The 26,321-nt window shown below is 48.4% G+C and overlaps 9 protein-coding genes and 1 non-coding gene across 10 annotated transcripts; 6 read left to right on the top strand and 4 right to left on the bottom strand.

The window, feature by feature from the left end:
• Positions 1 to 2,136: 2,136 nt before the first annotated feature.
• Positions 2,137 to 3,807, top strand: J7337_008065 (uncharacterized protein; the record flags this gene model as incomplete). The annotated part of the gene is made up of 1 exon (XM_044825690.1): positions 2,137 to 3,807. One exon carries the CDS (start codon positions 2,137 to 2,139, stop codon positions 3,805 to 3,807), a length of 1,671 nt encoding a protein of 556 aa, XP_044678607.1.
• Positions 3,808 to 3,976: 169 nt separating this feature from the next.
• Positions 3,977 to 4,773, bottom strand: J7337_008064 (uncharacterized protein; the record flags this gene model as incomplete). The annotated part of the gene is made up of 2 exons (XM_044825689.1): positions 3,977 to 4,690; positions 4,735 to 4,773. 2 exons carry the CDS (start codon positions 4,771 to 4,773, stop codon positions 3,977 to 3,979), a joined length of 753 nt encoding a protein of 250 aa, XP_044678606.1.
• A 327-nt stretch (positions 4,774 to 5,100) lies between these two features.
• Positions 5,101 to 5,489, bottom strand: J7337_008063 (uncharacterized protein; the record flags this gene model as incomplete). The annotated part of the gene is made up of 2 exons (XM_044825688.1): positions 5,101 to 5,155; positions 5,206 to 5,489. 2 exons carry the CDS (start codon positions 5,487 to 5,489, stop codon positions 5,101 to 5,103), a joined length of 339 nt encoding a protein of 112 aa, XP_044678605.1.
• A 432-nt stretch (positions 5,490 to 5,921) lies between these two features.
• On the top strand, positions 5,922 to 7,832 carry J7337_008062 (uncharacterized protein; the record flags this gene model as incomplete). The annotated part of the gene is made up of 2 exons (XM_044825687.1): positions 5,922 to 6,223; positions 6,344 to 7,832. 2 exons carry the CDS (start codon positions 5,922 to 5,924, stop codon positions 7,830 to 7,832), a joined length of 1,791 nt encoding a protein of 596 aa, XP_044678604.1.
• Positions 7,833 to 17,016: 9,184 nt separating this feature from the next.
• Positions 17,017 to 18,909, top strand: J7337_008061 (uncharacterized protein; the record flags this gene model as incomplete). Its single annotated transcript, XM_044825686.1, has 3 exons — positions 17,017 to 17,732; positions 17,787 to 17,973; positions 18,025 to 18,909. The coding sequence occupies 3 exons, from the start codon at positions 17,017 to 17,019 to the stop codon at positions 18,907 to 18,909; spliced, it is 1,788 nt and encodes a 595-aa protein (XP_044678603.1).
• Positions 18,910 to 19,357: 448 nt separating this feature from the next.
• Positions 19,358 to 21,082, bottom strand: J7337_008060 (uncharacterized protein; the record flags this gene model as incomplete). Its single annotated transcript, XM_044825685.1, has 6 exons — positions 19,358 to 19,388; positions 19,440 to 19,740; positions 19,790 to 20,142; positions 20,257 to 20,408; positions 20,468 to 20,962; positions 21,014 to 21,082. 6 exons carry the CDS (start codon positions 21,080 to 21,082, stop codon positions 19,358 to 19,360), a joined length of 1,401 nt encoding a protein of 466 aa, XP_044678602.1.
• A 1,241-nt stretch (positions 21,083 to 22,323) lies between these two features.
• Positions 22,324 to 23,282, top strand: J7337_008059 (uncharacterized protein; the record flags this gene model as incomplete). The annotated part of the gene is made up of 2 exons (XM_044825684.1): positions 22,324 to 22,718; positions 22,775 to 23,282. The coding sequence occupies 2 exons, from the start codon at positions 22,324 to 22,326 to the stop codon at positions 23,280 to 23,282; spliced, it is 903 nt and encodes a 300-aa protein (XP_044678601.1).
• A 179-nt stretch (positions 23,283 to 23,461) lies between these two features.
• On the bottom strand, positions 23,462 to 23,551 carry J7337_008058. The gene has a single exon. It is a non-coding gene; the product is annotated as a tRNA-Arg (tRNA).
• A 971-nt stretch (positions 23,552 to 24,522) lies between these two features.
• J7337_008057 (uncharacterized protein) lies at positions 24,523 to 25,312 on the top strand (the record flags this gene model as incomplete). Its single annotated transcript, XM_044825683.1, has 2 exons — positions 24,523 to 24,755; positions 24,793 to 25,312. 2 exons carry the CDS (start codon positions 24,523 to 24,525, stop codon positions 25,310 to 25,312), a joined length of 753 nt encoding a protein of 250 aa, XP_044678600.1.
• A 140-nt stretch (positions 25,313 to 25,452) lies between these two features.
• Positions 25,453 to 26,088, top strand: J7337_008056 (uncharacterized protein; the record flags this gene model as incomplete). The annotated part of the gene is made up of 1 exon (XM_044825682.1): positions 25,453 to 26,088. One exon carries the CDS (start codon positions 25,453 to 25,455, stop codon positions 26,086 to 26,088), a length of 636 nt encoding a protein of 211 aa, XP_044678599.1.
• Between the last annotated feature and the right edge of the window lie 233 nt (positions 26,089 to 26,321).

The following is a 26,321-nucleotide window of genomic DNA, read 5'->3' as shown; positions in this document are numbered from 1 at the left end:
CTTGGTCGTTTGGCAATCTCTGTGACACTCTTGACGCTACACTTGGCCCTCGGCTGTCTTCGGAATTTTGCGAAGTACTGAAGCAAACGTTTAGAAAGAACTGGATTAACCTTTGGGTTAAAGAGTTGAGTGATTACCCACTAGGACCTACGCTTTTTCAATCCTGGCAAAGCAAACTTTCCCGAAACTCTAAAGCTGCCTTTCGAACATGTCCCACGCTACTTGTTCCGAGTGTTCGACGCCCAGACCACGGGTGAGAATCTTGACACCCGTTTTGAATCAACAATGTACGCGCACTCAATTTCAGAGTGGCGAAAAGATATCCTCTCACTGGATGTCGGAGAAGCATCGGAAACTTTGCATTATCATCTCACAAAACAATGCTTCAGATCCAACCACTATACCGCCGATTATCAGGATAACCTCGTATCGTGGAGTAGCTCTCTTATCAGTACGATCCAGTACGCTATATGGAGATCTAGAGTCAGCCGCACACCAGCATCGGATGTAAAAATATGCATCGTTGATACGAGGAAGTTTCCGTAGGGCCAGTTTGCAAGAGATAGGTGGTTACTCAAAGCGTACGCCCGCCGTACCTCAAATCCATCGTACGCGGAGTTCTTTCAGCGCCGTCTCGCAAACACAGAATACGGTATAGGAGAGTATTTCTCTCAAGGAATAATTGATCACGGCCACCGGTCTTCTGTCTTTTCTTTACAGGATCTGCTTTCAGGTGGACTGTACTTTCTGTATCCGTAGTTTGCGCATCCAAATGGCAGACCAAGTACGTGACCTTCGCTGCGAGTGGAAGGAAGAAGCAGAGCATGAAAATGGCGTCATAGAGTATTCTGTTCGGGTCGCAGAAGGGCTATTGAAGCAATTCGCCACTTTGTGTTCAAAACCTTTATAACTCATCTAATGTAGCTTTATTTAATTTAAAACCTAGTCATGATTACTGCCGAATCTCCGACAATTTAGAGTTAGTCATCAGAGCATCTAGCTTTTCAGCCAAAAGCAAGATCTCGGGCGATTGTGAGGGCAACGAGTATTTTGCTCGTATGTTTATTGGTGTCCTTTACCTTTGTAGCATGGGGGCTGGAGATTCTTTTAAAACCTGAAACTTACTGTAGAAAAAGAGTTGGACTTGTATTCTTAAGTGACTGAAGAGAATGGGTCAACCGATATATTAGTGGGCTGAAGCTTCTATAGAGTTTTGATTTCATATTTGGGTTTATAAGAGTGTTATTCTAAGTTGATCGACCTGACAGCTGACGCTTACATCTCGCGCCCCACACGTCAATCAAAAGACTCTTTGTCTTTCAACCATAGTGAGACCCTTATTGCCTTCGTGTATTCTACCATGAGTACTGTAACAAGCCCATGCCGCCCTGAGTCGCATCTATGATGGTATGAGTGTGTAGAGGCCTTCCGAGAGGCCATTCCCTGAACCTGGTAAAAGTCTTTCGTCGGAGGGCGTTTCTCAAACTTTCCGAAGATGTATTTGACCACCGACGGGGTAAGCCTTTCTCAGAGAAAACCAAATAAGATGCCTGTTCATAGAAATACAGCTCCTTGGATGCCAAATAGAGGTTTGGGGGTTAGTATCTAACCAAGAATCTACTGTTTGCTCCTATGGATGACGGCGGCCTACAAGGTTAAGCTTTAGGCTGCAAACACAGATAATGAATGACAGCACGATATCCCCCCCGGATATAAGCTTTTACCGAGAAGCTTTCACGATGTACTGTTTGTTCCGCACCATATGGTTTCTCTTCACGTAAGATGGTAGCAGATTAATAGCTAAAACTTATGACACCTCAAGGAGACGTGTCCAGCAAATGTACTAAAGAACCCCAGTAAACTTCAGCTTTCAGCAGGCAAAATCGGTAGTGAAACGTTAATGGTGGGCGAATCGGAGTACCCAAGCTCCATCACACAGTATGGACGGCTTGAGGATGGTTTTTTAATTGGCTACGGCGCATCTGCGCGGCTGTGATACGGTCGAGAGATTAAAAGAGGCTTCCTAGCGTAAGGTTAGGGTTTTAAAAGAGGCTTCAGCCCCCAGGGCACAAAGGTGAAGTACAATGTTGCCTCTGGCGTCTTACATGGCGGATGTCGTGTATAAAACCCCGCATCATGACGGATCCCTATACTCTACTCTCATCATCCTCCAGACGTCGCCTTTCGCCAACCGTACTCAAGATGGGCGACAGCGCAAATCACGCTAGGGCCCAGATGGAAGATATTTTCCCTACGAGGGGTATTCTGTTCCCTACTGGCGGGCGTCTCAACTCTCTAAGAGATGCCTTACTCAGTTTCGACGAAGCCGCATATGTTTTAATACAAAGGGCGCAAAACTTCATGGATCTGCTTCGTGCTGAAGGTCCGTTCAGCCAGGACGATGCCGAGTCCATCTGCTCCGTGCAAGCCAGGGCTATTGAGATCGTTCAAGTTGCGAGACTCGTACACGATGCGGCAATTCAGGATATTGTTAGACAAGTCGTTTCCTTCGGCGACAAGGCCTCCTTCAACGTAGACGCCCTTCTTGAACATTTTAAGAAGCCTCTAGAGAGGATTGTACAGGAGATAATTCTGGAAGCGCACAGCGACGACATCCTTTGGAAGATTGCTGAAGAATGTTATCATCAAGCTACAAGGCCTTCTGGGAATCTCAATCCAGAGAATTGTCTTGCCACTATCGCGCCCTTACAGCAAGAACAGGAAAAAGAGAATTGGGTCAAATTCTGGATCCAGTTACTATGCAACTGCCCTGATGGTCCGACACTATTTCGACCAGAGAACGACTGTGTTTTCGGCGACTTGGCCAAAAGGCTTCCAAAGCACATGCCACGACATCTGTTCCGGGCATACGATGTCAACAGCACGGGTTGTAACAACGAAGACGTCATAGCGTCTGTATTCAGCCAGCACGATAAAGCAAATAACCATAGGATCGATATCTTCTCAATGAACTATCAAGAGGCTTCGGGAATGCTGCATCACCATTTGGACAGGGGCCTTTCTAGTCCTTGGGAGACCGACAACCTTGTTTCGTGGAGCAGTTCTCTCATATTTGCGATTCAGTATGCAAATTGGAGATTTTGCAACCCGCCGCGGTTCAGTCGCCCGATGGATATTCGTATCTGTGCCGTAGATACATCGAAGTTCCCACGGGGGCAGTTTGCAAGAGATAAGTGGTTACTCAACTGCTTCAAGAATACGGAATTTTCGGATCCAGAGAACAGCTTTCGTGAACTTCGACTCAATGAAGATCATGACAACGGAGAGTACCTTTCGCAGGGTGTCCTTCATATTGAAGACCGCTCTGACACCCTATCCTTGCGAAGTCTGGAAAACGCTGGACTGTGGAATTTGTACCCAGAGTTTGGTATCAGCGTTGTGGAACGTGGGGGCGGTGAGACGGACGTGAGAAAGCTGTGGACAGATTATGACAAGGCACTTCGATGGCAATGGCAATTCAAGAAGAAAACAACAAAAGCGGACGTACATATTGCACTGCATATTGCAGAGGAATGTTTCTCGTCTTTCGACCAGGATGATCTGGCGTTGTTGCTACTCTGCTTCCGCGAACGCAAACTGCACCCGGAGAAGCCATCGTTTCAGGGTCCATTTGCAGACTTACTATCTCCCGTGTCAGCTGAGGGTATAGTATACGAGGAACCCATAGAGGTGGATCGATACTTGACGCTGAGGAAACGGTTGTCTAAACTAAGCCAGTCGTCAGGGGAACGTGGCATCAAGCTATTTGAGCAGCTGTATGTGTTGGAAGATGCAGACGAAGACTAGTCTGACTAATGAATCACCGGTAAATGAGGACTCGAAAAGGGTATTTCAATGATATACAAATTACTCTTCCGTGGCCTTGAGACTAACAGGCGGATTGGCATTCACGCGCCTGAATATCTCTTCTTTAAGCTCCTCATCGCTCCATTGCCTAATCCCCAGAAATTCGTTGTCAATCTTTGGAAAAAAACCCATTCCCCATGCCATAGCTAGCTCTAGTAATAAAGTCCTTCACCGAAACTCGGTCTCGTATCCCTTCGTTGTACCGCTTCCACGCAGCTTCGACCAACACCTTCGTGTCGACTTGTTCAACAGCAAACTCTGCTCCAAGAGCAGCCTCACGGGCATACCCCAAACCCTTATTCTGTGTCATGACCACAGGGTTTATGTAGTACAGCTTATTAACGGTTTCATCAGGTCTGAGAAGCACGGAGGAAATGGCCTTCCCGATGTCATCAAGAGTAGTGGCGGACATGGGGATGTCTCTTCCGTCCGCAACGCGAGTCGGTGCTTTGCCTGAGAGACCAACAAATATGTCTTCATCAAGCACCCAGTCGAGGAACATACCGGTGTTGATGCCTGTGTATGTAATCTCACCCTTCTCAGCCTTCGCTAAGACATCGTTCAGAACGGGTAGCTTAGTCTTCATGAACGGCATGCTTGCTATCTCTGGATTATCAAGCGAAACCCCAAAGAACGAAGGAATGGCGCGATAGATGCCAGCGTTGGCTGCTGCTTGCATCGTAACCACCGATCCGTCGTACGCAAGGCGGTTGAGAATGATGACGATAGCATCGAACCAAGATGGATTTCGCGTCAGCACGCTGACTTTGAAGCCGTTTTTGAGGAGGTGTCCAATGGTCGGTGGGCCGAGATGCCCGGTGCCCTGTAGATGTTCAGCACCGCCGTTATTAGTGAGGATTAACTTACGCCAGCAATCACAACTTTAGAAATAGTTTTGCGGGGCATATTCTTTTGTTTCTAGGTGACTACCAAAGAAGCGAGATCCGAGAGACGACTGTTCGATATAAAAGGCCATGCTGACATTCGGTGTGAATGTCAGCTGACGCAAGTTTCTAGATTGACGGTTGAACCCGTAGGATTCTTGGAGGCGTTTGATATAGGCTATTCATCCTAGGTCTGATTTTGTTCCTTTCTACCCATACGAATTCATCTTCTCTTATCCCATAGTAGAAATTCATCATGTTGTTTTCAGCTGTTATTCAAGTCAACCTTCCTCGACTGCCTTGGATCCCGTCCAGCCAGTTAACACAACACATTATCTGGTTCTCCTTCTCAGAAGTCCTCTAGTCGATACACAGAATAAGACGGCTCTTCGTAGGGATGAGCGCTAAGAAGTATTAGCAGTGGCTGAAGCTATGAGGGAGTGAAAGCGCCTACCTCTTCAGAGCCTTCACTGCATTCCTGGCAACTTCTTCACCCACACAAATGGTTTCGACCCTTGCCTCTTCAACCTGCTCAAGCTTGCCGACTTCGCCAAGATGCGGGTTGGCTGCATCTCCAGGACGAAACTGGCCCGTCCCTACGACGGTCCAACAACACTCGGTATAGTTACCCGGGCCGGGATAGCGACCTGCTCCAGCAGCGAAAATTGCCTCTTTACATTGAGCCAGTGATAATGTGGGCACGTTGAAGACGAGTCTGAAACGGGTAGTGGAAGCCATAGTGGTTCAGTTTGCTGTTGGTTGAACTTGTGCGGTTTATCAAGTTTGGATGTACTTATTGATAAGGCGGGGTAAGTTGCTAATAATAAAACAAGGCGGTGGCCTGATGTTATCTGGCCAACCAGGCAGTTATAACCCCGCTGATAACTGAGGAACACAGAAAATGTTGAGTGGAGACTGAAAATGCCTCACTGTAGCACATATAACACAATATTGAATCGATCAACTTTAGAATCTGAGTTTTCGTGTTGACGGCCTCATTTTGAATACCAAGCTCGTATCATATGCATATGATCTCGTAGCTTCACTACACACAGGCTCCGAATAACTCAATTACATGCGTGGATGAGCGGCTCGGCCCGAAGTACGTGACATCTGTCTAGCCCTCGACAAGTCTAACTCTCCACTCTTGGGGTATCCGCCACTAGCACCATGGCTGAACACGAACTTGGATATTCGTACCAAGAGCTTGGCACGCAAACCTCATTCCGGATCGCTGAGCTTCTCCCCGGCGATGAAAAAGACCCCATCGAATGCCGTGTTCATCCGACCTCTTGGTCCGATCCTAGCATCCCCAAGTACGAAGCTATCTCCTATGTATGGGGAGACCTGAATCAAAAAGCCAATATAATATGCCACGGTAAAAGGCTCAAGGTTACTCAGAACCTCTATAATGCACTCGGTCACTTCAGACAACGAGATAAATCACGGTTTCTGTGGGCAGACGCTATTTGGTACGTTATTCAACGGTTCGGCTCCCCTTTAGCGGCCAAAAAGACAAGCTATATAGACCAGGCACTTCTTTGTTTCAGGGCAGCATCGTGGTGTCGTTGTTAACCTGCCTGATCTCCTAGCATCGACCAGTCCCATATACCTGAACGCAACGCCCAAGTGAAACAAATGCGGAAGATCTACGAAAACGCCAAGACAGTTTTAATCTGGCTCGGGCCAGATACTGCAGAAAATGATGCAGAAACTGCCATCAACTCGATTCGGCTTATCTCCGAGTTTCTCTGCCAAAAACTTGGCATCTCAACTAATGGACTGAGCGCTCGTGGAAACGTGTATCACGAGGTCGTATATCAGAACAGAAGTCTGATACCGTTGCCGAATGAAATCAAGGCCATCACTAAGGACATGTGGAAATCTTTGGCTTGGTTGTATTCTCACACTTATTTCACCCGGGTTTGGGTGATCCAAGAAATCAACGCCAATCAGTCTCGACTTGTTCATTGCGGCCATTCGACAATCGAATGGGATCAGGTTGAGCTTGTCGCCGGTTACATCATCATGGAGCCAGCGTTTAGTAAAGCCTATGGGTTTACGGACACCAAATGCTGGTGGGCCGCTACTGCTACCACAGAGCGCCTGCGAAAGCCCAAGAACTGGCTATACATGTTGTATCTGGCGTCAAACTTCTCCAGCACTGACCCAAGAGATATGATATATGGTCTCCATGGTTTGATGAGTATCACACGTGGCAGTGAGCTCCTCTATCCTGACTATGACAAAACAACAGTGGAGGTTTATATGGACTCTGTCGCTGCTGCGTTAGTCGACATGCAGAACACAGATGTGTTGCTCTATGCTCGAGGCACTGATCACCCAACTTGGGTGCCACGATGGGATCGGGCCATGTTATTCCGAAATCCTTTCAGGTTTGGTAAAGCACTGCCCTGGAGACCATCACTTGACTCTAGAGCGACGTGGAGCATTAATGCCGAGTCAAGGGTTCTGGCTCTTCGCGGCGTTCTTTTCGATTCGATCAAGGTTTCCGAAACGTACAATGAAAGCCTTTTCAGTAACGCCAACATGAAGATGGAAGAGGGACGAATTAAGCTAGGGCATGTGTGGCATAAGATTCTCGAGAATTTGCGCTGGGGTCGACCAACCCAAGTTTACAGTAGGGACGAACTGACTGCAATTGCGACTTCATTGTCATTCGGACTTAACGAAGATAGCAATCCTGGCGAGGAGCGGATACTGATGCAAAACTTTGTATCATATCTTAGAATTGTCCTCAACGACCAGGCATATCAGCAGTATATCCCTCCAGAGTTATCCAAGGAGGCTGAGCAGGCGGATGGGTATCAATTTGGCAAGCCAGTTTGGGACTTTAATTATCCTGACTCAAGCCTCTTCATCACGGAAAAGGGTATTATCGGGTGTTGCGTTTCAACAACTAACCCAGGGGATATTGTTTCCGTCCCCTTTGGGAGCACATACCCGTTTATCCTTCGGCCACAAGGTGATCGATTCGTGATGAGAGGGTATGGATTCGTATGCGGCATTATGCGGGGCGAGGGACCTCAGTCTCCGGAGCAAGTCTTTGAGATATGTTAATACACTAGCCATGGAACATCCAACGGATCCTGTTGGTTGATAGATCGTCAAAGCTTGTTATGTGTTAACCGCGATCACCGTGCCCTTTAAGTCTTACTGATCTTTTGGTCTTTTATCATTCAATCTCGGGTCTCGGGTGGGTTGATAAATCTCGAGCCATTGCCAGCGCTCCTTCACAGAGTTTCTACTATGGGATGGCTGCGGCCTATAAGGTTAAGCTTTAGGCTACGAACGCAGGTGATGAATGACAACACAATATTTTTCTCTACCTCGATATAAGCTTTTATTCAGCTTCACAGAGTTCTATCGACCGTGGTTGAGTTACGTAAAGGAAGTTGGCGACGACAACCTGTCTAGTACATAACGTACCACATACCCGATTGTGGTATGCCAATGCATAGAATGTTGGCGACGTGAGCCGATGTGTCAGTCCATTTCATATCGCATCTTACCTGGTCACAATAACTGTCTTAAGCTCGTGCTTTGTGATTTCTACTCCATTATCGTATGAAGGAACTTCGGCATCTCAAATTGGGTTCCAGATATGTAGTTGAGCAGAAATCCACTTCCAGTACTAAATAACTTTAGTCCGCTCTTGATTTCAGGCCAACTAAGCACTCAGAGTCCACCAACAATTGAGCAAGACAGGGAATATTCAAGAGAAGCCAAAGTGACACACGGTTGTGTGTATAGTACATTGATTAACTCTTTGATGTTAGAACTACCTGCTACAACAAAGAAACGAAAGATCCGATTATAATACAGTAATCCCCTCTATAAAATTCCCTCCAATACCATCCATGGCCTGTCCCACCATCAAGCTCTTCAAGCTAGCGGCCACACAATGCCCATGTTCCTTCGCTTTTTTTACACCTCCTCAACGCGCAACCCAATAGTATCAAAAGAATCTGGAGTGTCGCTTGGCCCAATAAACAAACCATGACCCACAACCACAGTCCCAACAGACCAAACACTCCATGGTTCATTAGTTTCTTCACACAAAGGTTCACCAATCAGGTTCGCCTCGCAAGACTGGCCAGGGACCGAGCATTGAATTGTGAGGTCCGTGGAAAGCTGGCAGTTCAGAAAAGCCTTTTTCGGTCCAGAGCTCGTGCAGGTCCCAACTGATGCGGGCGAATCGAGATTGACGTTGGTAGCAATGTAGAATCCGCAAAGGAAGAAGCCCTGGTCGTTGACAAGTCTTCCTTGCGAGTCGATGGTGTAGGGTCGTACTGAAGCATCGCCAAAGATGGGGTTGGGATCGAACACGGCGACAGAACCTTCACTGTCGTATGTATGAAGGCCATCTTCTTCTACGGGGCCTTGGCCAGTAGCAAACAGACTGAAAGTTGGCGCGGGGATAGTCTCAGTCGTTGAGGCAGCCGCAGTGGTGGTGGTAGACTTGAATGTGGTGGGCTCTGCTGTGGTCGATTCGATTGTGCTCGATTCTGTAGTAGTTTCCGATATCTGAGATGCGATGGAAGCAGACAGCTCGACGGACGAAGATGGATAAGTTCCAGAGGATAACTCGGACAGAACAGAAGTTGTTGCTGATTGATCTGTGGTAGAATATGCAATTGACGTTTCGGATGAAGTGCCAATGGAAATAGCTGAAGAGCTTGCAGATGTAGTTGCGAATGAGCCTAATCACAAGGTCAGGAAATTGTATGAATATTTTTAGGCCTCACTCACTTGGTTTGCACGGGCTCGCAAACGCGTAACCGGCAGTCAACAGGCCAAAGGCTAGACGCAAAAAAATCGAAGATCGCATTATCGCAGATAAAGAATGACTAAAGTGAGTACAACTGAGACAAAAAGGAAGCGAAGAAGATTCAGGAAGGATACCCCTTTATATTATAACTTATTCGGTGATTTGAATGGCGCATTGGCAAATATTTCATGTTTCTATCGAACGCCACGATTCAATAATTCCTTTTGGTCGCCAGAATAAGCCCAGAGGAGGCCAAGAGTCAACTAGCCAGGTTTAGTGTGATAGGGGTCCCCTGCACATGGAGCCCTAACTATCCGTATTCAAATAAACCATACGGATACTAAGGTTAAGTTGTCTCTACTAATTTAAGCTTACATGTACAATATTTAGGGTAGTTTCTCCCAAATTGCCGATAAGGGTCGCCCGATATGCACTGATATCTGTCGAAATACTGCCGCTGTTGACATTAACAGAAACGTCGATCCAGGTCTTTTAAAGAAAGGCTAACGAACACGGCACCACCAAAAGCTGAAGCCTGGAAGCATGTGTCAGCTGAGGTGAGGCATTGGATATAGTAATTCTTGGGGTACTTACATAAATGGCAGCATGTATGCTGGACTCCACGCCAGTGCACTCCAAGACCAGTCTTGCTTCCTAGCCTAGAGTATCTCCATTTTCTTGCCCAAATTCACAGCATCCACTCCTCGTTCAACAAGCACTGTACGAACCCGAGGAATGAGAGACTTTGCTTTGGCTAGGCGATTCTCGTCCAAATCCGTCATGACAATCGGAGCAGCGCCAGCCGCATGAGCCGCCAGGAGAGTCACGAGACCGATACGTCCAGCGCCAACTCCCTGCAAAAGCGAAGCAAGTGAAACTCAGGCTTCGTTCTTATCGGAATCGACTGGAGAATAGCTTTGGCAATCGGTATTCATCGTGAGTTCTCCTTGCTGTCTTCGAGCCATTTCATGAAGGAGATTCGCAGAAGAGCATGGTGGACCTTGTTTGTTTTTGTATCTGGGGCGCAACTGAAACCGGGATGACCTCCTGCATCTCTTGTAGGAGTCAACGTTCGACCTCCCTCAAACCTCAGTGACCAGGACCTCGCTGTGGACACGAAAAACCTTCCGGACAGTAGGGACGGCCCCAGCACGATGGCCTGTCTTATCCAGCACGTCAAGCTGGCACAAATCGCCCATATGGTTCAGGTTGAACTCCTTGCTCATCAGATAACAGGTCATGAAAGGGCTGTGACACTCGACAGGAGTATCGCGCAGTGGCGTAGGGACCTTCCCCCATACTTTGACGAGAAGGCAATGCTAGAGACATGCTTTGAGATCCCAAAGTGGACTCATATGGCGGTCCTTTCACCTCCGTATCATACTCAACAGACCCATCTTGTTTCGCATCATCAGAGACAAGGGAACTCTCGACAGATCGATTGAGCCTATTTCAGCGTGTTTTGATGTGGCTGAACGGTGTGTCGAGTCTATTTGCGCCTACCTCGAGAGGGAGCCTGAGCACCTAAGGGGTCTTGGCTGGTGTGCCACCCACTGCCTGGTAACAGCTACATTCGTAGTAGCAATTTGTTACATATCTAACCCAGCGCACCCTCTTACACCGACGTGGAAGAGCCAGTTGAAGCGAGCTGTTGACTGCCTATCCAATCTGGGAGCTACCGACAGCACCGACAGCATGGCACTTCGCGCCCGAGATATCTTGAAGAGGCAACTTGGTATCACATCCTTCTCGTTGCAGAACTATTCCTATTACTAAGTCAACATTCCAGATCAAAGCGAGCTTTTCTTGTCTTTGTTCGAGACACCTACAGACCCAATGGCCGATAGCGGTCGTCAGAGTTCTGCTGTTGGTATCTGGGAGCTGACTACACAGGATCAGGCCGCTACGTCTGACAGGGCGGCTGCCCAGGACCGGAACACGATCTTTCTCGGCGCGCGGGCCATGCCGTTTCCATTATATGCCAAAAGCTCTTCAGATGCCGAACTACTCGATGCCACAATCCTAATAAATGTTAATAAACCTTGCCGAGAGCCGGGCAAGCGATCTTACCGAATCGCCTGTGACACAAGCATAACAGACAGACACTCAGTAGATTGCCGGTGCCGGGCCCGCGGGACTAACTACAGCTTGTTGCACATGCTTCTGCACAATGGCAAACACAGTAAAGAAGCCGTGGATCCTCGCCATCTCACACAACCATAAGCCATATGTAGATGGTATCTTCGAACCACCCATGTCCGAACTTCGGCCAAAAGCCGACTTCTTGAGAGGCGAGAACGCAGAGCAAACAGAGCGCTTACTCTCACGACACCCAACCTCGGCAGCTACCCTCATAACTGATGAAGGATAGACTGAGGATCAAAACACCCATGTTTGGCACGCCGTCCTTTCATATATGCGTGGAGGTGGGACGACGATAGTCAAGGGTAGCTTTTTCAGCTTTGTCCTACCCCTGAATATCAGGTCGTTCTTCGCGCAAGCAGGTTTAGGGTGGTGTTGCGCCTCATACACTGGCGAGACATTCGCGCTGAATGACGAAGCGGTGGACAGTGATTTGGGAGCAAAGATCTTTCCGCGATACAGCACAAAGGCTCTATTCGTGAACTATGTCGCATTAGAAGACTCCTGGTATGTGACAGATGAAGAATCGAATGTCTCGTCTCCAAAAAAACGCGAGTGGTGGGAAAAGCGCTGTCGCATTCGCTTCAGTTGGAGACGGCAAGCTTGGGTACGTCGGGGATGTGAATGCAGAACATGGCTCGAATGTTGCTGCCCTCGCGATTTGCAGACTTCTTTAGTGTTTCTCTGTCTTTCCCGATCCGCCGACAACTTCTTGGTGGAAAGATACTTGCTCGTGGGGCCATTGGTCAGTCATCGTGGTATCGATGTTTAAGTTGCGGGCTAGAAGTGTTATTAGCAGTTGAGATTTGCGGCTGAGAGAACCTAGCTTGCTCGTGGGTAGCCTGTCGGCCTGCAGCGGGTTTGAGACTCGCGTCGAACAGTGCGGGGGAGGTCGAAGCGGTGGTTTTGTATTGCGTTGCTGTGCAGAAAGGACGGCGGAGCTCCGTTGATGATGTTGGTCAATTGGGTACTTGGATGGAAACAGGATGCTGTGATCTAGGCCATGTATCTCTTTCTCTTGATACTGACCATCGACTCCTCTATATTCCACTGTAGAATCTGAAGCGTGAAATATGACTCCCGTCATTCTTGGATCGTGATTCTTTGGGCTTCGATCGTGATCAATTGATTCCACGCCGGTCGGCATCCGCGCTTGGCCCGGCTGGAAGATCCGCCAGCCATAAAGGCAAGGTTACGGGTGATAGCTTTCTTCTAGAGCAAGAAGTAAGGTAAGGTTCGTGTTCTGTTGGAGCGGCGTGATGAAGGCGGATCGTGTTCGCGTTGGTCATTCTCCGCTCCGAGGGGGAGGTCGTGGACATGGTAGCATCATCGTTGAAGACTCGACTCGATTCTCGGCAGTTTTCACTTGATGCGTCTATATAGTTATCGATCGATTGTACTTTGTTCGGCGAGGAGAAGACGTGATGGTATGTTCGGTGGTCAATGGAAGAGACTTTCGGATCGGCCGCAGGATGACGCAACGCGGCGTGTTGACAATAGAGGCTTGCTACTGTTGAGAGCGCTATAGATGAAAGTTTGATGCTACAGGTGGCGAGAGGTCGTGCTTGATGGGAGCCATCTGCTGTTCACCTCCAACAGGTGTCACCAGTTGCCAACCCGCTCCCCTGGTTTGTTCGCCGAGGAGAAGAGGGTGTCGTAACAACACTAAAACGGGAGATGCTTTTTACCGCTGAGGATACTGCAAATGTAAATTTCATGGTGAGCGCGGCTCGAGATTGCTGTTGAAGAGCTTTTGATGGGACTGGTTTGTGGTTTGTTGTCATGGGCCTCAGCCGTCAACAGGTATTGCCAGCTGCCAAGCCCCTGGTCAGCCATCAATCGCCCGCATCAGTCCATCAAAGTTCAGCGATGGAATCCAAGGTCTATGGTAGACCTTAAATGCAAAGTAACGCATCCAGTGTCGATCGGTCGTTGGATTGACGAGCAAGCTTTGCATCTCGACCTGATCCTCTCGTCCACATCGCGAGTATCCTCTTTCCAACCACTGACGTGGCGCTCCAACAAACTTCTGCAAGTAAAGTAACATCGGATGCCTCCAATGAGTCACCGACAAACGCGTAGCCAAATTCTGACCGAGGGGTCATTTGGTCTCTTCCCACGAAAGCTTGTTTCTCGGTTTTGCCTATAAACACAGCATCTCTCCCGTCCCTCATCCCTCCAGTTCTTCATCTGTATTCTCACTGACGTTTTCACCTCGCTCGTTTCTCGGTTCTTGTATTTGTTTTTACTTTCCTATCTTACATTCACTCATTCCCTTTTCACTGTATTCCCTCTCTACTCTTTACACGAAGTTCAGCACATCTTCACAGCCATCAAAGATCCATCCTCAGCAATCATGATTCGGCACTGGAACATCACACATCATTCACATCACAAGGCAAAGTTTTCTTCTTCACACCACCAGCAAGCCGGTGAATGCAATGAAAAAAAAAGGATTCAAACCGAATCAACTGACAGGTCAGAGAAACGGCGAGAGTAGACAAAACTGCAAGCAGTGAGAATAAATCAAAAATTGTGCCGTACTTACCTTCTGCGACACTGGGGGGTTAGCGCAAGTTGCCCCAGAGCGCACAACCCTGCCGCTGACTTTTTGATCTCAGCGCCTTGCAGGCCGGCGGAACTTTACAGTTGGGATGAAGAGAAGAAAAAAAGAAGAAGACGAAGATGGGGGAGGCGGCCTCTTATACCCCATCTGCGAGCACTCCCGCTCCTCCCCGACGCCGGGGCGACTTCAGAAGCATGAAGAGCAGAGAGGCAGGTGCAGGATCCAATTTTGAAGGTGAGCAGTTGTTTGAAGACTAACATCGGCAGGTGGCGCCAATCGAACGATCTGCTTGCCTACCCACTTCAAGAAGGAAAGAACTTTGGACAGCGAGACACGCGCGTGCGTTCGAACAACGGTCAAGATGACGGCTCGCAACGAGACAGCTAGAACCGGGAGAGGCATAGAGACGTGATTCATCTAATGCTAAAACTGAAAGCAGTGATAATTAATTAAAAGTTGTACTGCGGACTCGATCGGACCTACGGCGTGGGACTTCTACTGCTGTATCGCGACACCTGCGCTGGCATCTTGAGTGTTCGGTCAAAAGGCCCGCAAAGTACGAGAGTACTTGCACTTTATCCCATCAAGAGAAGAAAGAAGAAGGCGAAGACGGCAGATTCAGGATCGAAGGTCCCCAAGACGATGAATATCAAGAGCAGAGAGGCAAGTGCAAGATCGAAGTTGGAAGGCGAGCAGGTTTCCGAACACCGACAGTGACAGATGACGCGACGCCATCAAGATCGAACGACCTGGTCATCTACCCTCTTCAGGGAGGAAGGACCCTCCCATATCGAAACACGTTCATGTGCGAGCACCTTGAACAACGCTCAAGACAGCGTGCAATGGTCCTCGAGTCCAGACCCAATACATGATAATGAGAAAAAGATGAATGCGTCGAGGGCCAGTGCCTCATTTTAACATTGTCGCAGAAGCAGCGCACACAAATGACCATCTGAATGATCTTGTACATCAAATCTCAACGCAGAGTTTAGCTCCTGACCTCTTGGCACACGCTCGAGACTGCGCACCGGGGAAGGCACAACGACGAGGCACGTACGTAACCTCTTGGCAAGACAAGGCCCAATGCAAGCGGGAAGGTAGTCTTCACAAGGAAGGAAGAAACCCTACAGCAATCACCTGCAGCGACGCCTTGGATGCGTGAGCCCACAGTAAGGCTGGGCCAAAGGATTCCCGAAGAACTGCGATTTGAAGACGAAGAGATGCGGCCCCAACACGAGCGATATCTTTGAATCACGATGAGAACCCCATGTTTCTCGCCAAAACGCGCCCACAAGAACGAGACTCGAGTAACTCGGGGCAAGGCAACACTAGGTACTTCCCCAGGCACCAAGCACTCTTTTGGACGGCAGGTACCTTTCTTTCTTCAGTCTCCTCGATCGAACGATATCCGAAGCGGGACACGAAGCCCTCGGAGCTTTTGGCCCGTGCATCGAAACGAGAAGGCACTCAGCCAGCCAGAGAATAACGCCCAGGAACGGACGAAGAAGGAGCCTCAATTTTTGCCTGATCTTTAAGGCGAACAATGATGAGTGCGTCATCGCATCTGGAAAGGAAGATTGAGAAGGAGATGAAGGCAAAAACGAAACCGCCTCAGGCATGGAGACATCGGGATTGAAGAGATTGCGGTAATGCTGAGAGAGGTTGAAGCAATTGGGGATGCTGGATCGTTGTCCGTGGGGTAAAATGCAAACAATTCACTAAACAAGTAACTGAGTTACTCACAAAAGTTCAATCATAAAAATTTCTGTGAGCCGTTGGCATTCTCGCGTGTCTTTCATTTGTTTTTTTGAGCCGAACGTGGTGATTGAAGTGAAGTTATTCGTAGGACCCACCTTGGTAGGGCACCCAGCAATCTCAAGGTTTTCTCACCAACATCGCACAATTTTCCGTACACGTGATCACTTCAAGAGAGCTCAAAACTTTTACGCTCTTCCCTAAAACTCTCAATTCGTGTTTGTGTGAACAGCCAGTTCGTGTCCTCCAAACTCTTCCAATCTAGCGCTGCAGCTCAGCTGGCCTCTGAAACCCCAATTGGCATGCTCCATCCCTAATCTGTCTTCCCCGCGCACATCAGCCGCAGCGTTCTAGCCCGGCCTGTCTATGCCCCAGCTCCAATTTGGCAGCATCACCGCTAGCCCTGCATTTATTGGTAGATAGTCTGTGTGATTGGCGAGGTCTGGGCCCGACCGTTCGGCGGCCCGTGGCGAGCTGGACTCGCACGTGGCGCGCGCTATTGAACCCTTATCATTGGGCTCCCTCGGCCTCAGCTTGGTCTAAGCAGCGCCTGTCTCAGCCTTGAGAGAGCGTTTGGGAATTGTTAGCGAGGGCTGAAGGTGATAGGGATCAATGTCTCAAGCCGCACAGCTAGCCACGAGGGTCTTTGCGTGGTGTTGGGGATGTGACTTGGCGCGGGATGGGGAATGGGGAATGGTCGAGGGAGTTCAGCTTGCTACACGGTTGACTTTACGGTTTCACAAGCGCCATGCGGAATGCTGCGCGGGAGGGTGGAGGGGATGTGATGAGTATTCGGCCTAGTTGGGTTCAATAATTTCTGCAGCCAGAGCTGAGGGGAAATCTACTAGTTCGTGGTGAAGAAAGACTATGCAGCAATAGACGAAGTCTATAAAGCTGCGCTGATCTCCTACAGATTCGGTTCATCGTCAACATCAGCTTCTTCTCTTTACTACATCTCCTACCTTCACTCTTCTCTTCTTCTAATCCCAAATCTCACACTACTCTTCATAATGTTCGTCTACCAAGGAAAGTTTGACTGGCCTGGGTATGCCGAGAACGAGACCTTCACAATCATCTTCCCCCACGGTGCCGTTCGTGCCAATGACCCCGTCTACCTCTTCACCCAGTGGACTAAGGACTGGAACCGAGTCCTAAAGGCCAAGTTCTTCCAGTCCATCGTCGTCTCAGATATGAAGCAGCTTTCCAACACCACTGATATCTCCTTCAAGCTCTCCGGCGCTAAGTATGACTTTGCTATCACCACTGAGCAGAACTATTCCAAGGTCAAGGTTGATATGTCGAGCACTGGTACCCTGAAGACTTTCACTCTGAACCGAGTGTGGCAGCCTGAGGGCAAGGTTGACCACGATGCTGCTCTCAGAATTTGGGCTGGAAGCATCAAATTCGACGACGGTGCTAGTGCTATTGATGAGCAAGCTATCGTTATCCTCCCTGAGGACTACAAGGATGGCAAGCCTGTCATATCTTCGTGGCAGTGGACCAAGGACTCTGCGGGCAAGGCCAAGACCACTGCCTTCAAGGGAGCCCCTTTGAAGTTCATCAGCTCTGATGATTTGGTCTCCAAGTTCGCCTTCAGCAATGTCCATGACTTCACCTGCTCTTGGAACCGCAAGACCCAGAAGCTTGGCCTTGAGATCAAGAAGGGCGGAAAGCAGATCAGTGTTGGCGAATTGAACCTCAGGGCTAAGATTGAACCCAAGGCGCAGTAAGTGTTACTTCGAATCCTACTCAAGTGCTGTGATGATAACCGTCAATGTAGCTCATTTGACTCCGACGACTTGGTCCCTCCTACCAAGAAGGAGGTCGAGTTCCGTCTGCCCCAGCCTCAGGCTACTCTTCCCCGTGTGCTCGACCCCATGCCCTTCCCCAAGACTCTTCTTGAAACCCTCAAGCATGGAGCGGCCTTCATTGAGCAAGCTGGATACCTCACTGTCCAAGCCCAGAACGTACGTGCTTCGAGTCCTTCCACTTCATAACCCTTTGCTGACCTATCACAGAAATTCGCTGCCCTGGATGTCGATTTCCATAAGCAGACTGTTCTTGTCGAGACCCTCAAGAAGGACAAAAAGAACCTCGAGACTGAGATTGTTTCCCTCACAGGCCAGCGGGACAAGGCCAACTCAACCATCGAGCAGCTTAACAAGAAACTCGCTGATGCCAGCAAGGAGTACAAGGATAAGGTTAAGCAACTCAATGACCGAATTGAGCATCTCAAGGAGGATGACAGGTTCGATCACAAGGTCATCAACAAGCTGCAGCAAGACCTCAACAAGCTTCTCATTGACATCGCAAGCCTCAATGATGCGTTGAGCCAGGCTCAGTGTGAGAAGGAGGAGCTTAACCAGATTATTATTACTCTCCGAAAAGAGGTTTTTGCTCTTCTTGGGAAGGTTCTTGAGCTTGAGAATCAGCTCGAGGTACAGAAGCAGGCAAACAGTGCCCTTATCACTGCGAATGCAGACCTTGACAAGCAGCTCCAAGAGTCACTGCTCGACAAGGCGGCTCTCCAAAGCCAGCTCGCCCAGGCCCAGGCTGAGAACGAACGCATCAAGCAGGAGCGCGACGATGCTGTCAACGCTGCCGCTAGCACCAAGAAAGAGCTGGATACGACCAAAGCAGAGCTTGAGGCCCTGACTCTCACTCATGAGAAGACCAAAGACGACCTCAAGACGGCTCAAAGACAGGTCATTGACAGAGATCGCGAGGCCAGGACCAACCACACTATCATTACGAACTTGGAGGCCAAGGTACACCTCAGGAACGATGGATGGAAGGCTCTTATTGACGAGTATCAAGAGAAGTTCAACTCTGGTGGAAAGGCCACTGAGGCGGAGTTGGACGAGCTTGCCGACAAGGTTGAGGCTTTCCGAGTGCTTCCCTGAAGCCAGGAGCCGGAGCCGACAGTCAAGCCACGAGTTCAGCCTATTCCGAGGAACGATCCCTTGTTGGCGCCGGCATGGGCTATAAGACGGTTTTATGGGTCTTTAATCACCGTTTTGACATTTGGATGGTTACGATGGGGGAGATGGTGAGGTGTAATGGGTTTCAGATAGGAATATTAGTTTGCTCGTAATTATTTCTTTTGTTTTAGCTCTGTATTGACTATTTAACTTTACAATCTTCTCATGATTCTTTGTCTCGTGCTTAGTCGCATCATGTCTAATACTTTGATGATGTTACTCCGTCTCCAATTGGTTAGCTCGCCATTCAGTAAGATTCAAGTACGAGCAAGCGGCTCGATCACATAGCAGGTTTCCAAATGAATATATCGCTGAACAAGTTCCAATATTATTTCATTCCATTTCTTTATGATACACGTATACTATTCTCTTACTTAGCTGCAATCGGTGCAGAGCCATACCTAAGCAGAATCGTTAGCATTATTTTCACAGATGAGAAATGGGCAACTTACAGAGTAATCGAGGCAAGCCCAAGGACACCCGCCACACAACTAAACACCATAGCGACGTAACCTTTCGTGGTAAACCCAGCGGGCAGAGCAGGCACCATCAAATTCTGCCCAGTCAAGTCCAGATAGTCCTCAGTATTGCCAGCTGCATTACCAACAGTCGAAATCCCCTGATCCGCACAAATCTGCTTAAATTCCTGGGGAATCGTCAAAGTCTTTTGCATCTCAAGCGGTGCCATAATCATCGTTGCCATAAGACCAGTGTCCATATGCCATTCGATATGGCAGTGGAAGAGCCAGACACCTATTCTCATTAGATCTACCTCATCACTCTTTGTTTGATATCGGCCTACCTGGATTCGTAGCTGGGAAGCGAATAACAAAGTTTCCCTGTGGATACACTATGAGTGTATCTCTTCGCATTGGGACAGATGGGTAAGTGATATTTGTCCATGATGCGTTGTAGTGGCCTGCGTTTTCTTCACTGCGATGAACGACTTGGAAGTTTTGACCGTGCAGATGGAAGGGATGTCTGCCGGAATCATCGTTGTTGAGGATGATTTCTACAATCTCGCCGTGTTTGAGGACGAAGGAATTTGTGTCGGTTCCGTAAACGGTTGGATTAGTAGCATTTTGGCCGGCGGAGAGAACGGTGTACAATGTTGGGACTTTGGGGGACACGTAGGAGATGTCGTTGAAGAAGGCACTAGAGGTTGTCAGTCTGAATGGACTAGAGGACAGGGCTGCTTACTAGTTCGCGCCGTCACCAAGGTTGTTCATCGTAAGATCCAAGCTGATAGTGTGATCGGCCTTTTCTAACAACTTCTCGCCGTCTGTGGGAACAAGGTTGAAGTCATCGTAAGGTTCAAAGTCGTTCAAGACAGCAGCTTGAGGAAGTTTCTTGTCTGAATCGTACTCAAGCCAGCCTGTGACATTCCAGTTCAGGCCATCAGGAATAGAGTCAAACAAACTCTACCAATACAAATGATGAGTTTGGATAATAACACAGGTTCCAGAAGAAGTCAGCTTACCGTATCCATACTGGCCATCATGGGATAATTCGCCCCAGTCTCATTCTTCATCGTAACCAAAACCGAGTACCGCTGAGCACTAGCGATATAAATCATTTCCGTCTCAGCGGGCTTGGTCCAAACGCCGTCAACTTCAACGATCTTCATAGTATGCCCCTCAATCCAGAAGTACTGGGACGCAAAAGCACCGGCATTTACCAACCGTAAGAGATAGGTTTTGCCAGGCTCAACGGGAAGAGTCATGTTCTGCGTGTCGTTCATGAGTGCTGAGTTTGGAACGGGCTCTGCGCCGGTGGGGTTCTTGTAGGAAATGAATTGTTTCATGAGAACAGGCATTTCGTCGTGATACCAATCGGAGAGCGAGATGACGCGCTCTTCATAGTATTCATCCGCGTAGGGATTCTTGGGATCTTGGATGATGAGGGCTTGGCGTAGACCATCGGGGTATTGAGATCTTGTGTGAGAGTGATACCAATAAGTCCCAACTTGGTCGGCCTGTCAAGAATCAGCCTTTGTTCCCTTCACTACTTCATGGATAAGACTTACTGTGAAGTTGTATGTGATGGAAGCGCCAGTGGGAATGTTGCATTGAGTCACCATGGCAGGTCCGTCCATGAAATTCGTTCCATTCTGATACATTCCATGCCAGTGGATGGAAGTTGACTGGTTCCCCAATTGATTCGTCACCTTTGCGATGATTCTATCGCCTTTTGTGACGTTGATGACTGGGAGAGGCCATTGGTTGTTGATGCCGATTACAGGGCGCGCGTGCAATCCATCGGGATTTGCAGTCGTCCACGTGATGTTCCAATCGAAATGCACATCTTTTGCGCTGACCGTTGGTACAGCAAAGAGCACGGCCAGCGATGAGACGATGAAGGAGAGAAACATCACGGCAGTCTGTTCATCAAACTTGTTCCTCGTCTCGGAGCTGATGAAGAAAGATGGATTGAATCAATTGGTAGCAGGCTCAAGTTACATTTGGCCATTGAGTGCCTGCAGGGAACCGATCAGATAAAGACTGCGGCAATTCCTAACCCAGCTCTGTCAAGTAACCTTACTTTTTGGCACCAAACTCTGGATAACCGGCACGCGCAAGATACGAGGATCAGCCCATAGCATCGCGTCTAGATTGATAAATATCGGATAATCGGGAGCGCGATTAATTTATCTTATCGATCTTGTCAAATCAGATGGCGTCAGCTCGGAAAGTCGGCACTCCCAGGTGAAGCCCTAGTGAATGTAGAGTGGTTAAAGTGATTAGCGTTGTGTCAAAAGTTATCTTATCCATCTTTTTACGAGGCAGATGACACTGAAACTCGGTAAAGTCGGCACTCGAGGCTGGACGCTAGCGTGGGAGGCTTCAAAGTCAATTCCAGGGATCCACTGTTGGTGAAAGCGAGTTGGGCGCGTCGATATATTGTTTCGTTCCATTGCATGTCCCCTCATATCAGACATCTCATGAATTATTCTTCTTTTCACTGTCAAATTCTTATCTGATTGCCTGGTCTGTGGCCAACGAGCTGATATCATCATGACAGTCAACGTCTTTGCTGTTCCCAGTACGTCGATATCTGATGTGAAGGCCCTTGATTAGTGACAGTTCTGACGTCTGGCTTTCGAATAGTCTTCTTCATTTGTTTTCGAGAATGTCTCGAAACAAGCATCATCGTCTCTGTCCTTCTGGCATTCTTGAAGCAGAGTGTCGGCGGCGAAGGTGATAAAGAAACCTACAAACGCCTTCTCAAACAGGTCCTCCCCCTCTCCAAATCCACTCTCCCTCAATTCTAACAAACAATCAGGTATGGATCGGAGTAGGTCTTGGCCTCGCCATCTGTCTCTGCATCGGCGCCGGCATGATCGGAGCATTCTACTCTCTCGGCAAAGACGTCTTTAGCAAGACTGAAGATATCTGGGAGGGAAGTTTCAGTCTCATTGCGGCCATCATCATTTCCGTCATGGGCGCTGCGCTTTTAAGAGTTAATAAACTTCAGGAGAAGTGGCGTGTTAAGCTTATGCAGGCTCTTGATAAGAAAGATGCGATTGCGACTTCTGGAATCATGAGTCGTTTCAAGCTTTGGTCGGAGAAGCATGTCATGTTTATTCTGCCTTTCATTACAGTTCTGAGAGAAGGTCTTGAGGCTGTTGTGTATATTGGTGGTGTCAGTTTGGGACTTCCGGCTTCGTCGTTTCCTTTGGCTGTTATCTGCGGTCTTGCTGCTGGTTGCGTCGTTGGATATATCATTTACAGGTTCGTTGACTTCTCTACTCTCTACGAAAAGGACTTGCCACTGACATCTTGACCAGAGGAGGAAACACTACATCACTCCAGATCTTCCTCATCATCTCCACCGGATTCCTGTATCTCGTCGCCGCTGGCCTCTTCAGCAAAGCCGTCTGGGCCTTCGAAATCCACGCCTGGAACAACATCATCGGCGGTGATGCAGCAGAAGTCGGTTCCGGCCCTGGCTCTTACGACATCCACAAGAGTGTCTGGCACGTCAACTGCTGCAACGCTGAGCTCAACGGTGGCGGTGGCTGGGGTATCTTCAACGCCATTCTCGGCTGGCAAAATTCTGCGACTATCGGATCTGTTGTCTCGTACAATATGTATTGGCTCGTTGTCATTATCTGCTTCTGCTCAATGACTTACATGGAGCGCTACGGCAACCTTGGCGTGTTTACACCACTTACGACATGCTTTGGTCTGCGCAAGAAAAAGACAGTCCCTGAGAAGCCGAGCAGCATTGAGAATGAGCTTATGCTTTCAAATGGAGATGACAAGACTGCTACGCCAGTCGTGAACAGCCTTTAAATGACAGACACTGTATAATACCTATACTTGAAAAGCAATTGTGACAAATACAACTCGAATTAAAAAGACAGCTTTAATTGTTTAAGTGTGAAATGTTGGAGAAGTTGGCTTAGTCTGTTCTCCAACGACCCACCTCAAGTGCAAAAATTTGCAAAAGGAAAGATCCGAAGACCGAGTGTCGACCACGCCAGGAGTCGAACCTGGAATCTCTAGAGAGTTCAGAAGAGGGAGACCGAAATCTAGCGCCTTAGCCATTAGGCCACGCGGCCGGTGCATTTGATAGAATACGAGCGCAGTATCTTGGTTCAAATCCCATTTGCTGGGAACCAATGCCGCTGTCTCACAACACCAGTTACCTTTGCTAAGGTCTGCATCAATTCGACAAAGGTGCGACAACAGCGATGGATCTCATCTCTCAAGATGTCTCTCACATGGTATGGATAAGTCTTTGTCATGCCTTTGGGAGTCAGTGCTGGAACGAATGCTGTCCTGGTCATAACTTATAAGCAAGCTCGTTCCAGGTAGCTTTGCTCTATTTTAGGCATCGCACGGCGCTAGATTTCTGTGGAGTCAGGGCATTCTCAGTGTATCATAAGTATTGAGGAGGAAATTTTGTCTGTACATATCTCCAATCATGTCTATATGCTCGAAAAGAGCAGAGTGAGGGTATGGTTAGGCTTAACAATGCTTGTATATGAACCACTACCACAACACTGCAGAAACATAATAAGCAAAGACAAAAATACCTGTCTCCCCATCTTGTGTCACAACACATTCGTTTTACTGTAATTTGTCTAGCCTGCGGGCCATGACACTGGCTGTGATCGCACGCAGTGAACAAGAATGGCAAACAGAAAAAAATGAACGGTCTCCTAGAGCTCCTGTTCAACTGACAACCCTGCAAGGGGACGCAATAAAACTTAGGACCTCTGTCCTAGGTAACAAAAAGCTTTAGGTACATATAGCAGAATTTAGTATAGATTTAGAAGATCTTAGACGAAGTATCTTTAGCACCTCAATTTAACGTCAGAAGTCTTCTTGCATTGCATCCCGGGTCCCTACTAGCACTCCTCTGTTCGTGCCAGTGCCAGTGGCAAAAGCCACACAGAGTCAGCTTCCCTTGTTCTCCCATAGCCACCAAATTCTCAACACCTCTCCATCTTGATCTTTCTTGATCTCCGCACCAACACACGCGATACTCAGACTTCACTTGTATAACACAACAAAGATCATCCCGAAAATGTTGGAGGAGCTCACTCCATGGGAGCCGCAAACTCGCATATCGAACTACATCGAGTTTGACGACCCTTATATCTCGTTCGAGCGCACCATCCGCGTCCCCGACAATGGATCCCTCAACCGCGTTCCTCCCTCGCTGGGCAACTTTCCTTTGTTCAAGACCGACGACTTTGGCGACAAACTTCCTTTGAGCATGGCCGAGAAAGGCTGGGTCTTCATCCCCATGTATCGTGAGTACTGAGAATCATTACCTTACTCCCCCTCGTCTAAGTGCCAACAAAGAGCGGGAAGGCATGTGTGTCAGCTTTGAGTCCGAGAAGCGATATGCGATCAAGATCTTCGCTGGAAACGTCAACTTCATCTCTGGTAAACCGCGGATGCCCGATGCTACGTTGGCTTATCGACGTCCCGGGCTCCCCTCGCAAAAGAAATTCATTCAAGATTACGTCGTCACTCCTCCTCAGCCACGGATCGATGACGTGGTTACCAAGTCTCAAGAGGTTCGACAATTTGTCACCATGCCTGTTGGAAGTGGGCACTCTGTCGAGGGACAAACGACTGACGAAAGACACACAGTATGTCTTCACTTCGAGGTCACCCGACTTGGTAGTCACGAAGTTGAGGAGCGAGCCATCAATATCATTGTCAGGGCACTGACCGGCAAGCCCTTAGCGATGAAGATCTCTAACCATGCCTTTATCAAGGATATCCAACAGAAGCTTCATGATATCAACGATTTTCCTGTTGATAAGCAGCGACTGATCTATCATCTATGGAGGAATAGCTCTTGAGGGTAAGTATCGATTCGAATCATCTCAGTATGTATTGTCTGCTCAAACACTTGATAGATGGTCTCCTCCTTAGCGACTATGGCATCGAAGAGGTTTGTCAACATGCATGTCCAGACTTTACCAAAATCGTTCACTGACATATGCAACCGGAACAGAGCTCAACTCTACTCCTAGCACTCAGGCTTTCTTGTGTTCATGGGCGTAATTGTCCGTGTCTTCCTCCTAAGCGCAAAACGGCGCCTCGGCCCGAGACTGGACAGGCTGAAATGGCTTTTCCCTTTGGTGGTGTTGTCCGCCAAAACATTGTCGACATCCCCAAGGGACTATTTCAAGAGTCAAACGCGGTCTCCTTCAATGTTCAGATCCTCAACAGCGCCACTTTCACTGCAATCACTGGTCGCGATCCGCCTTCCACTCCAGTCTCAGCAGCAGTCTACCAAGAGCTTGGTCTCCCGTTCTATGATCTCTACGAAGAACCCAGCCGCGTCTCTGGTGTATTTTCTGGTCTGAAATCCATCGCTCAGATTGAGGGTACTCCCAAGAAAGCATTGGACAACCTCTCCCTCATTGAAGCTGAGACTAGAGAACCGGCGAATAAATATAAAAATGGCAAAGGCAAAACTGGCGACAATCCAGCTCATACTACGGCTCAGAAGACGCATGGCGATACCAGTGATCCGAAAATGGGAAGCATTGGGCTTCTTGACCCTCGAGCTCCTGATTTGGAGGTTCGATTTGCTTGGGACGTGGAGGCAGAGACTGATACAGAGATTTGATCTGAAGAGGAGCATGTGGCCGCATGGCGGATACACACTGTTGTCTAGGGGGATGATTGCTGCCTATAAGGTTAAGCTCTAGGCTGCGAATACAGATACTAAATAACAATACAACTAAGCCTATTCTAAATAGGTCTAAGGCAGTGCAAATGTAAAAAATAATACCACAGCAGCTAGCTAGACAGTTAATTAACCATTACAAGTCAGTTTAACAGCTTGTCACTAACTGGACA

The sequence above is a fragment of the Fusarium musae genome, chromosome 6, assembly GCF_019915245.1.
Source record: "Fusarium musae strain F31 chromosome 6, whole genome shotgun sequence".
In the NCBI taxonomy this organism is placed as follows: Eukaryota; Fungi; Ascomycota; class Sordariomycetes; order Hypocreales; family Nectriaceae; genus Fusarium; species Fusarium musae.
The sequence above is the reverse complement of the archived record's forward strand: the minus strand, read 5'-3'. Positions and strand labels throughout refer to the sequence as shown.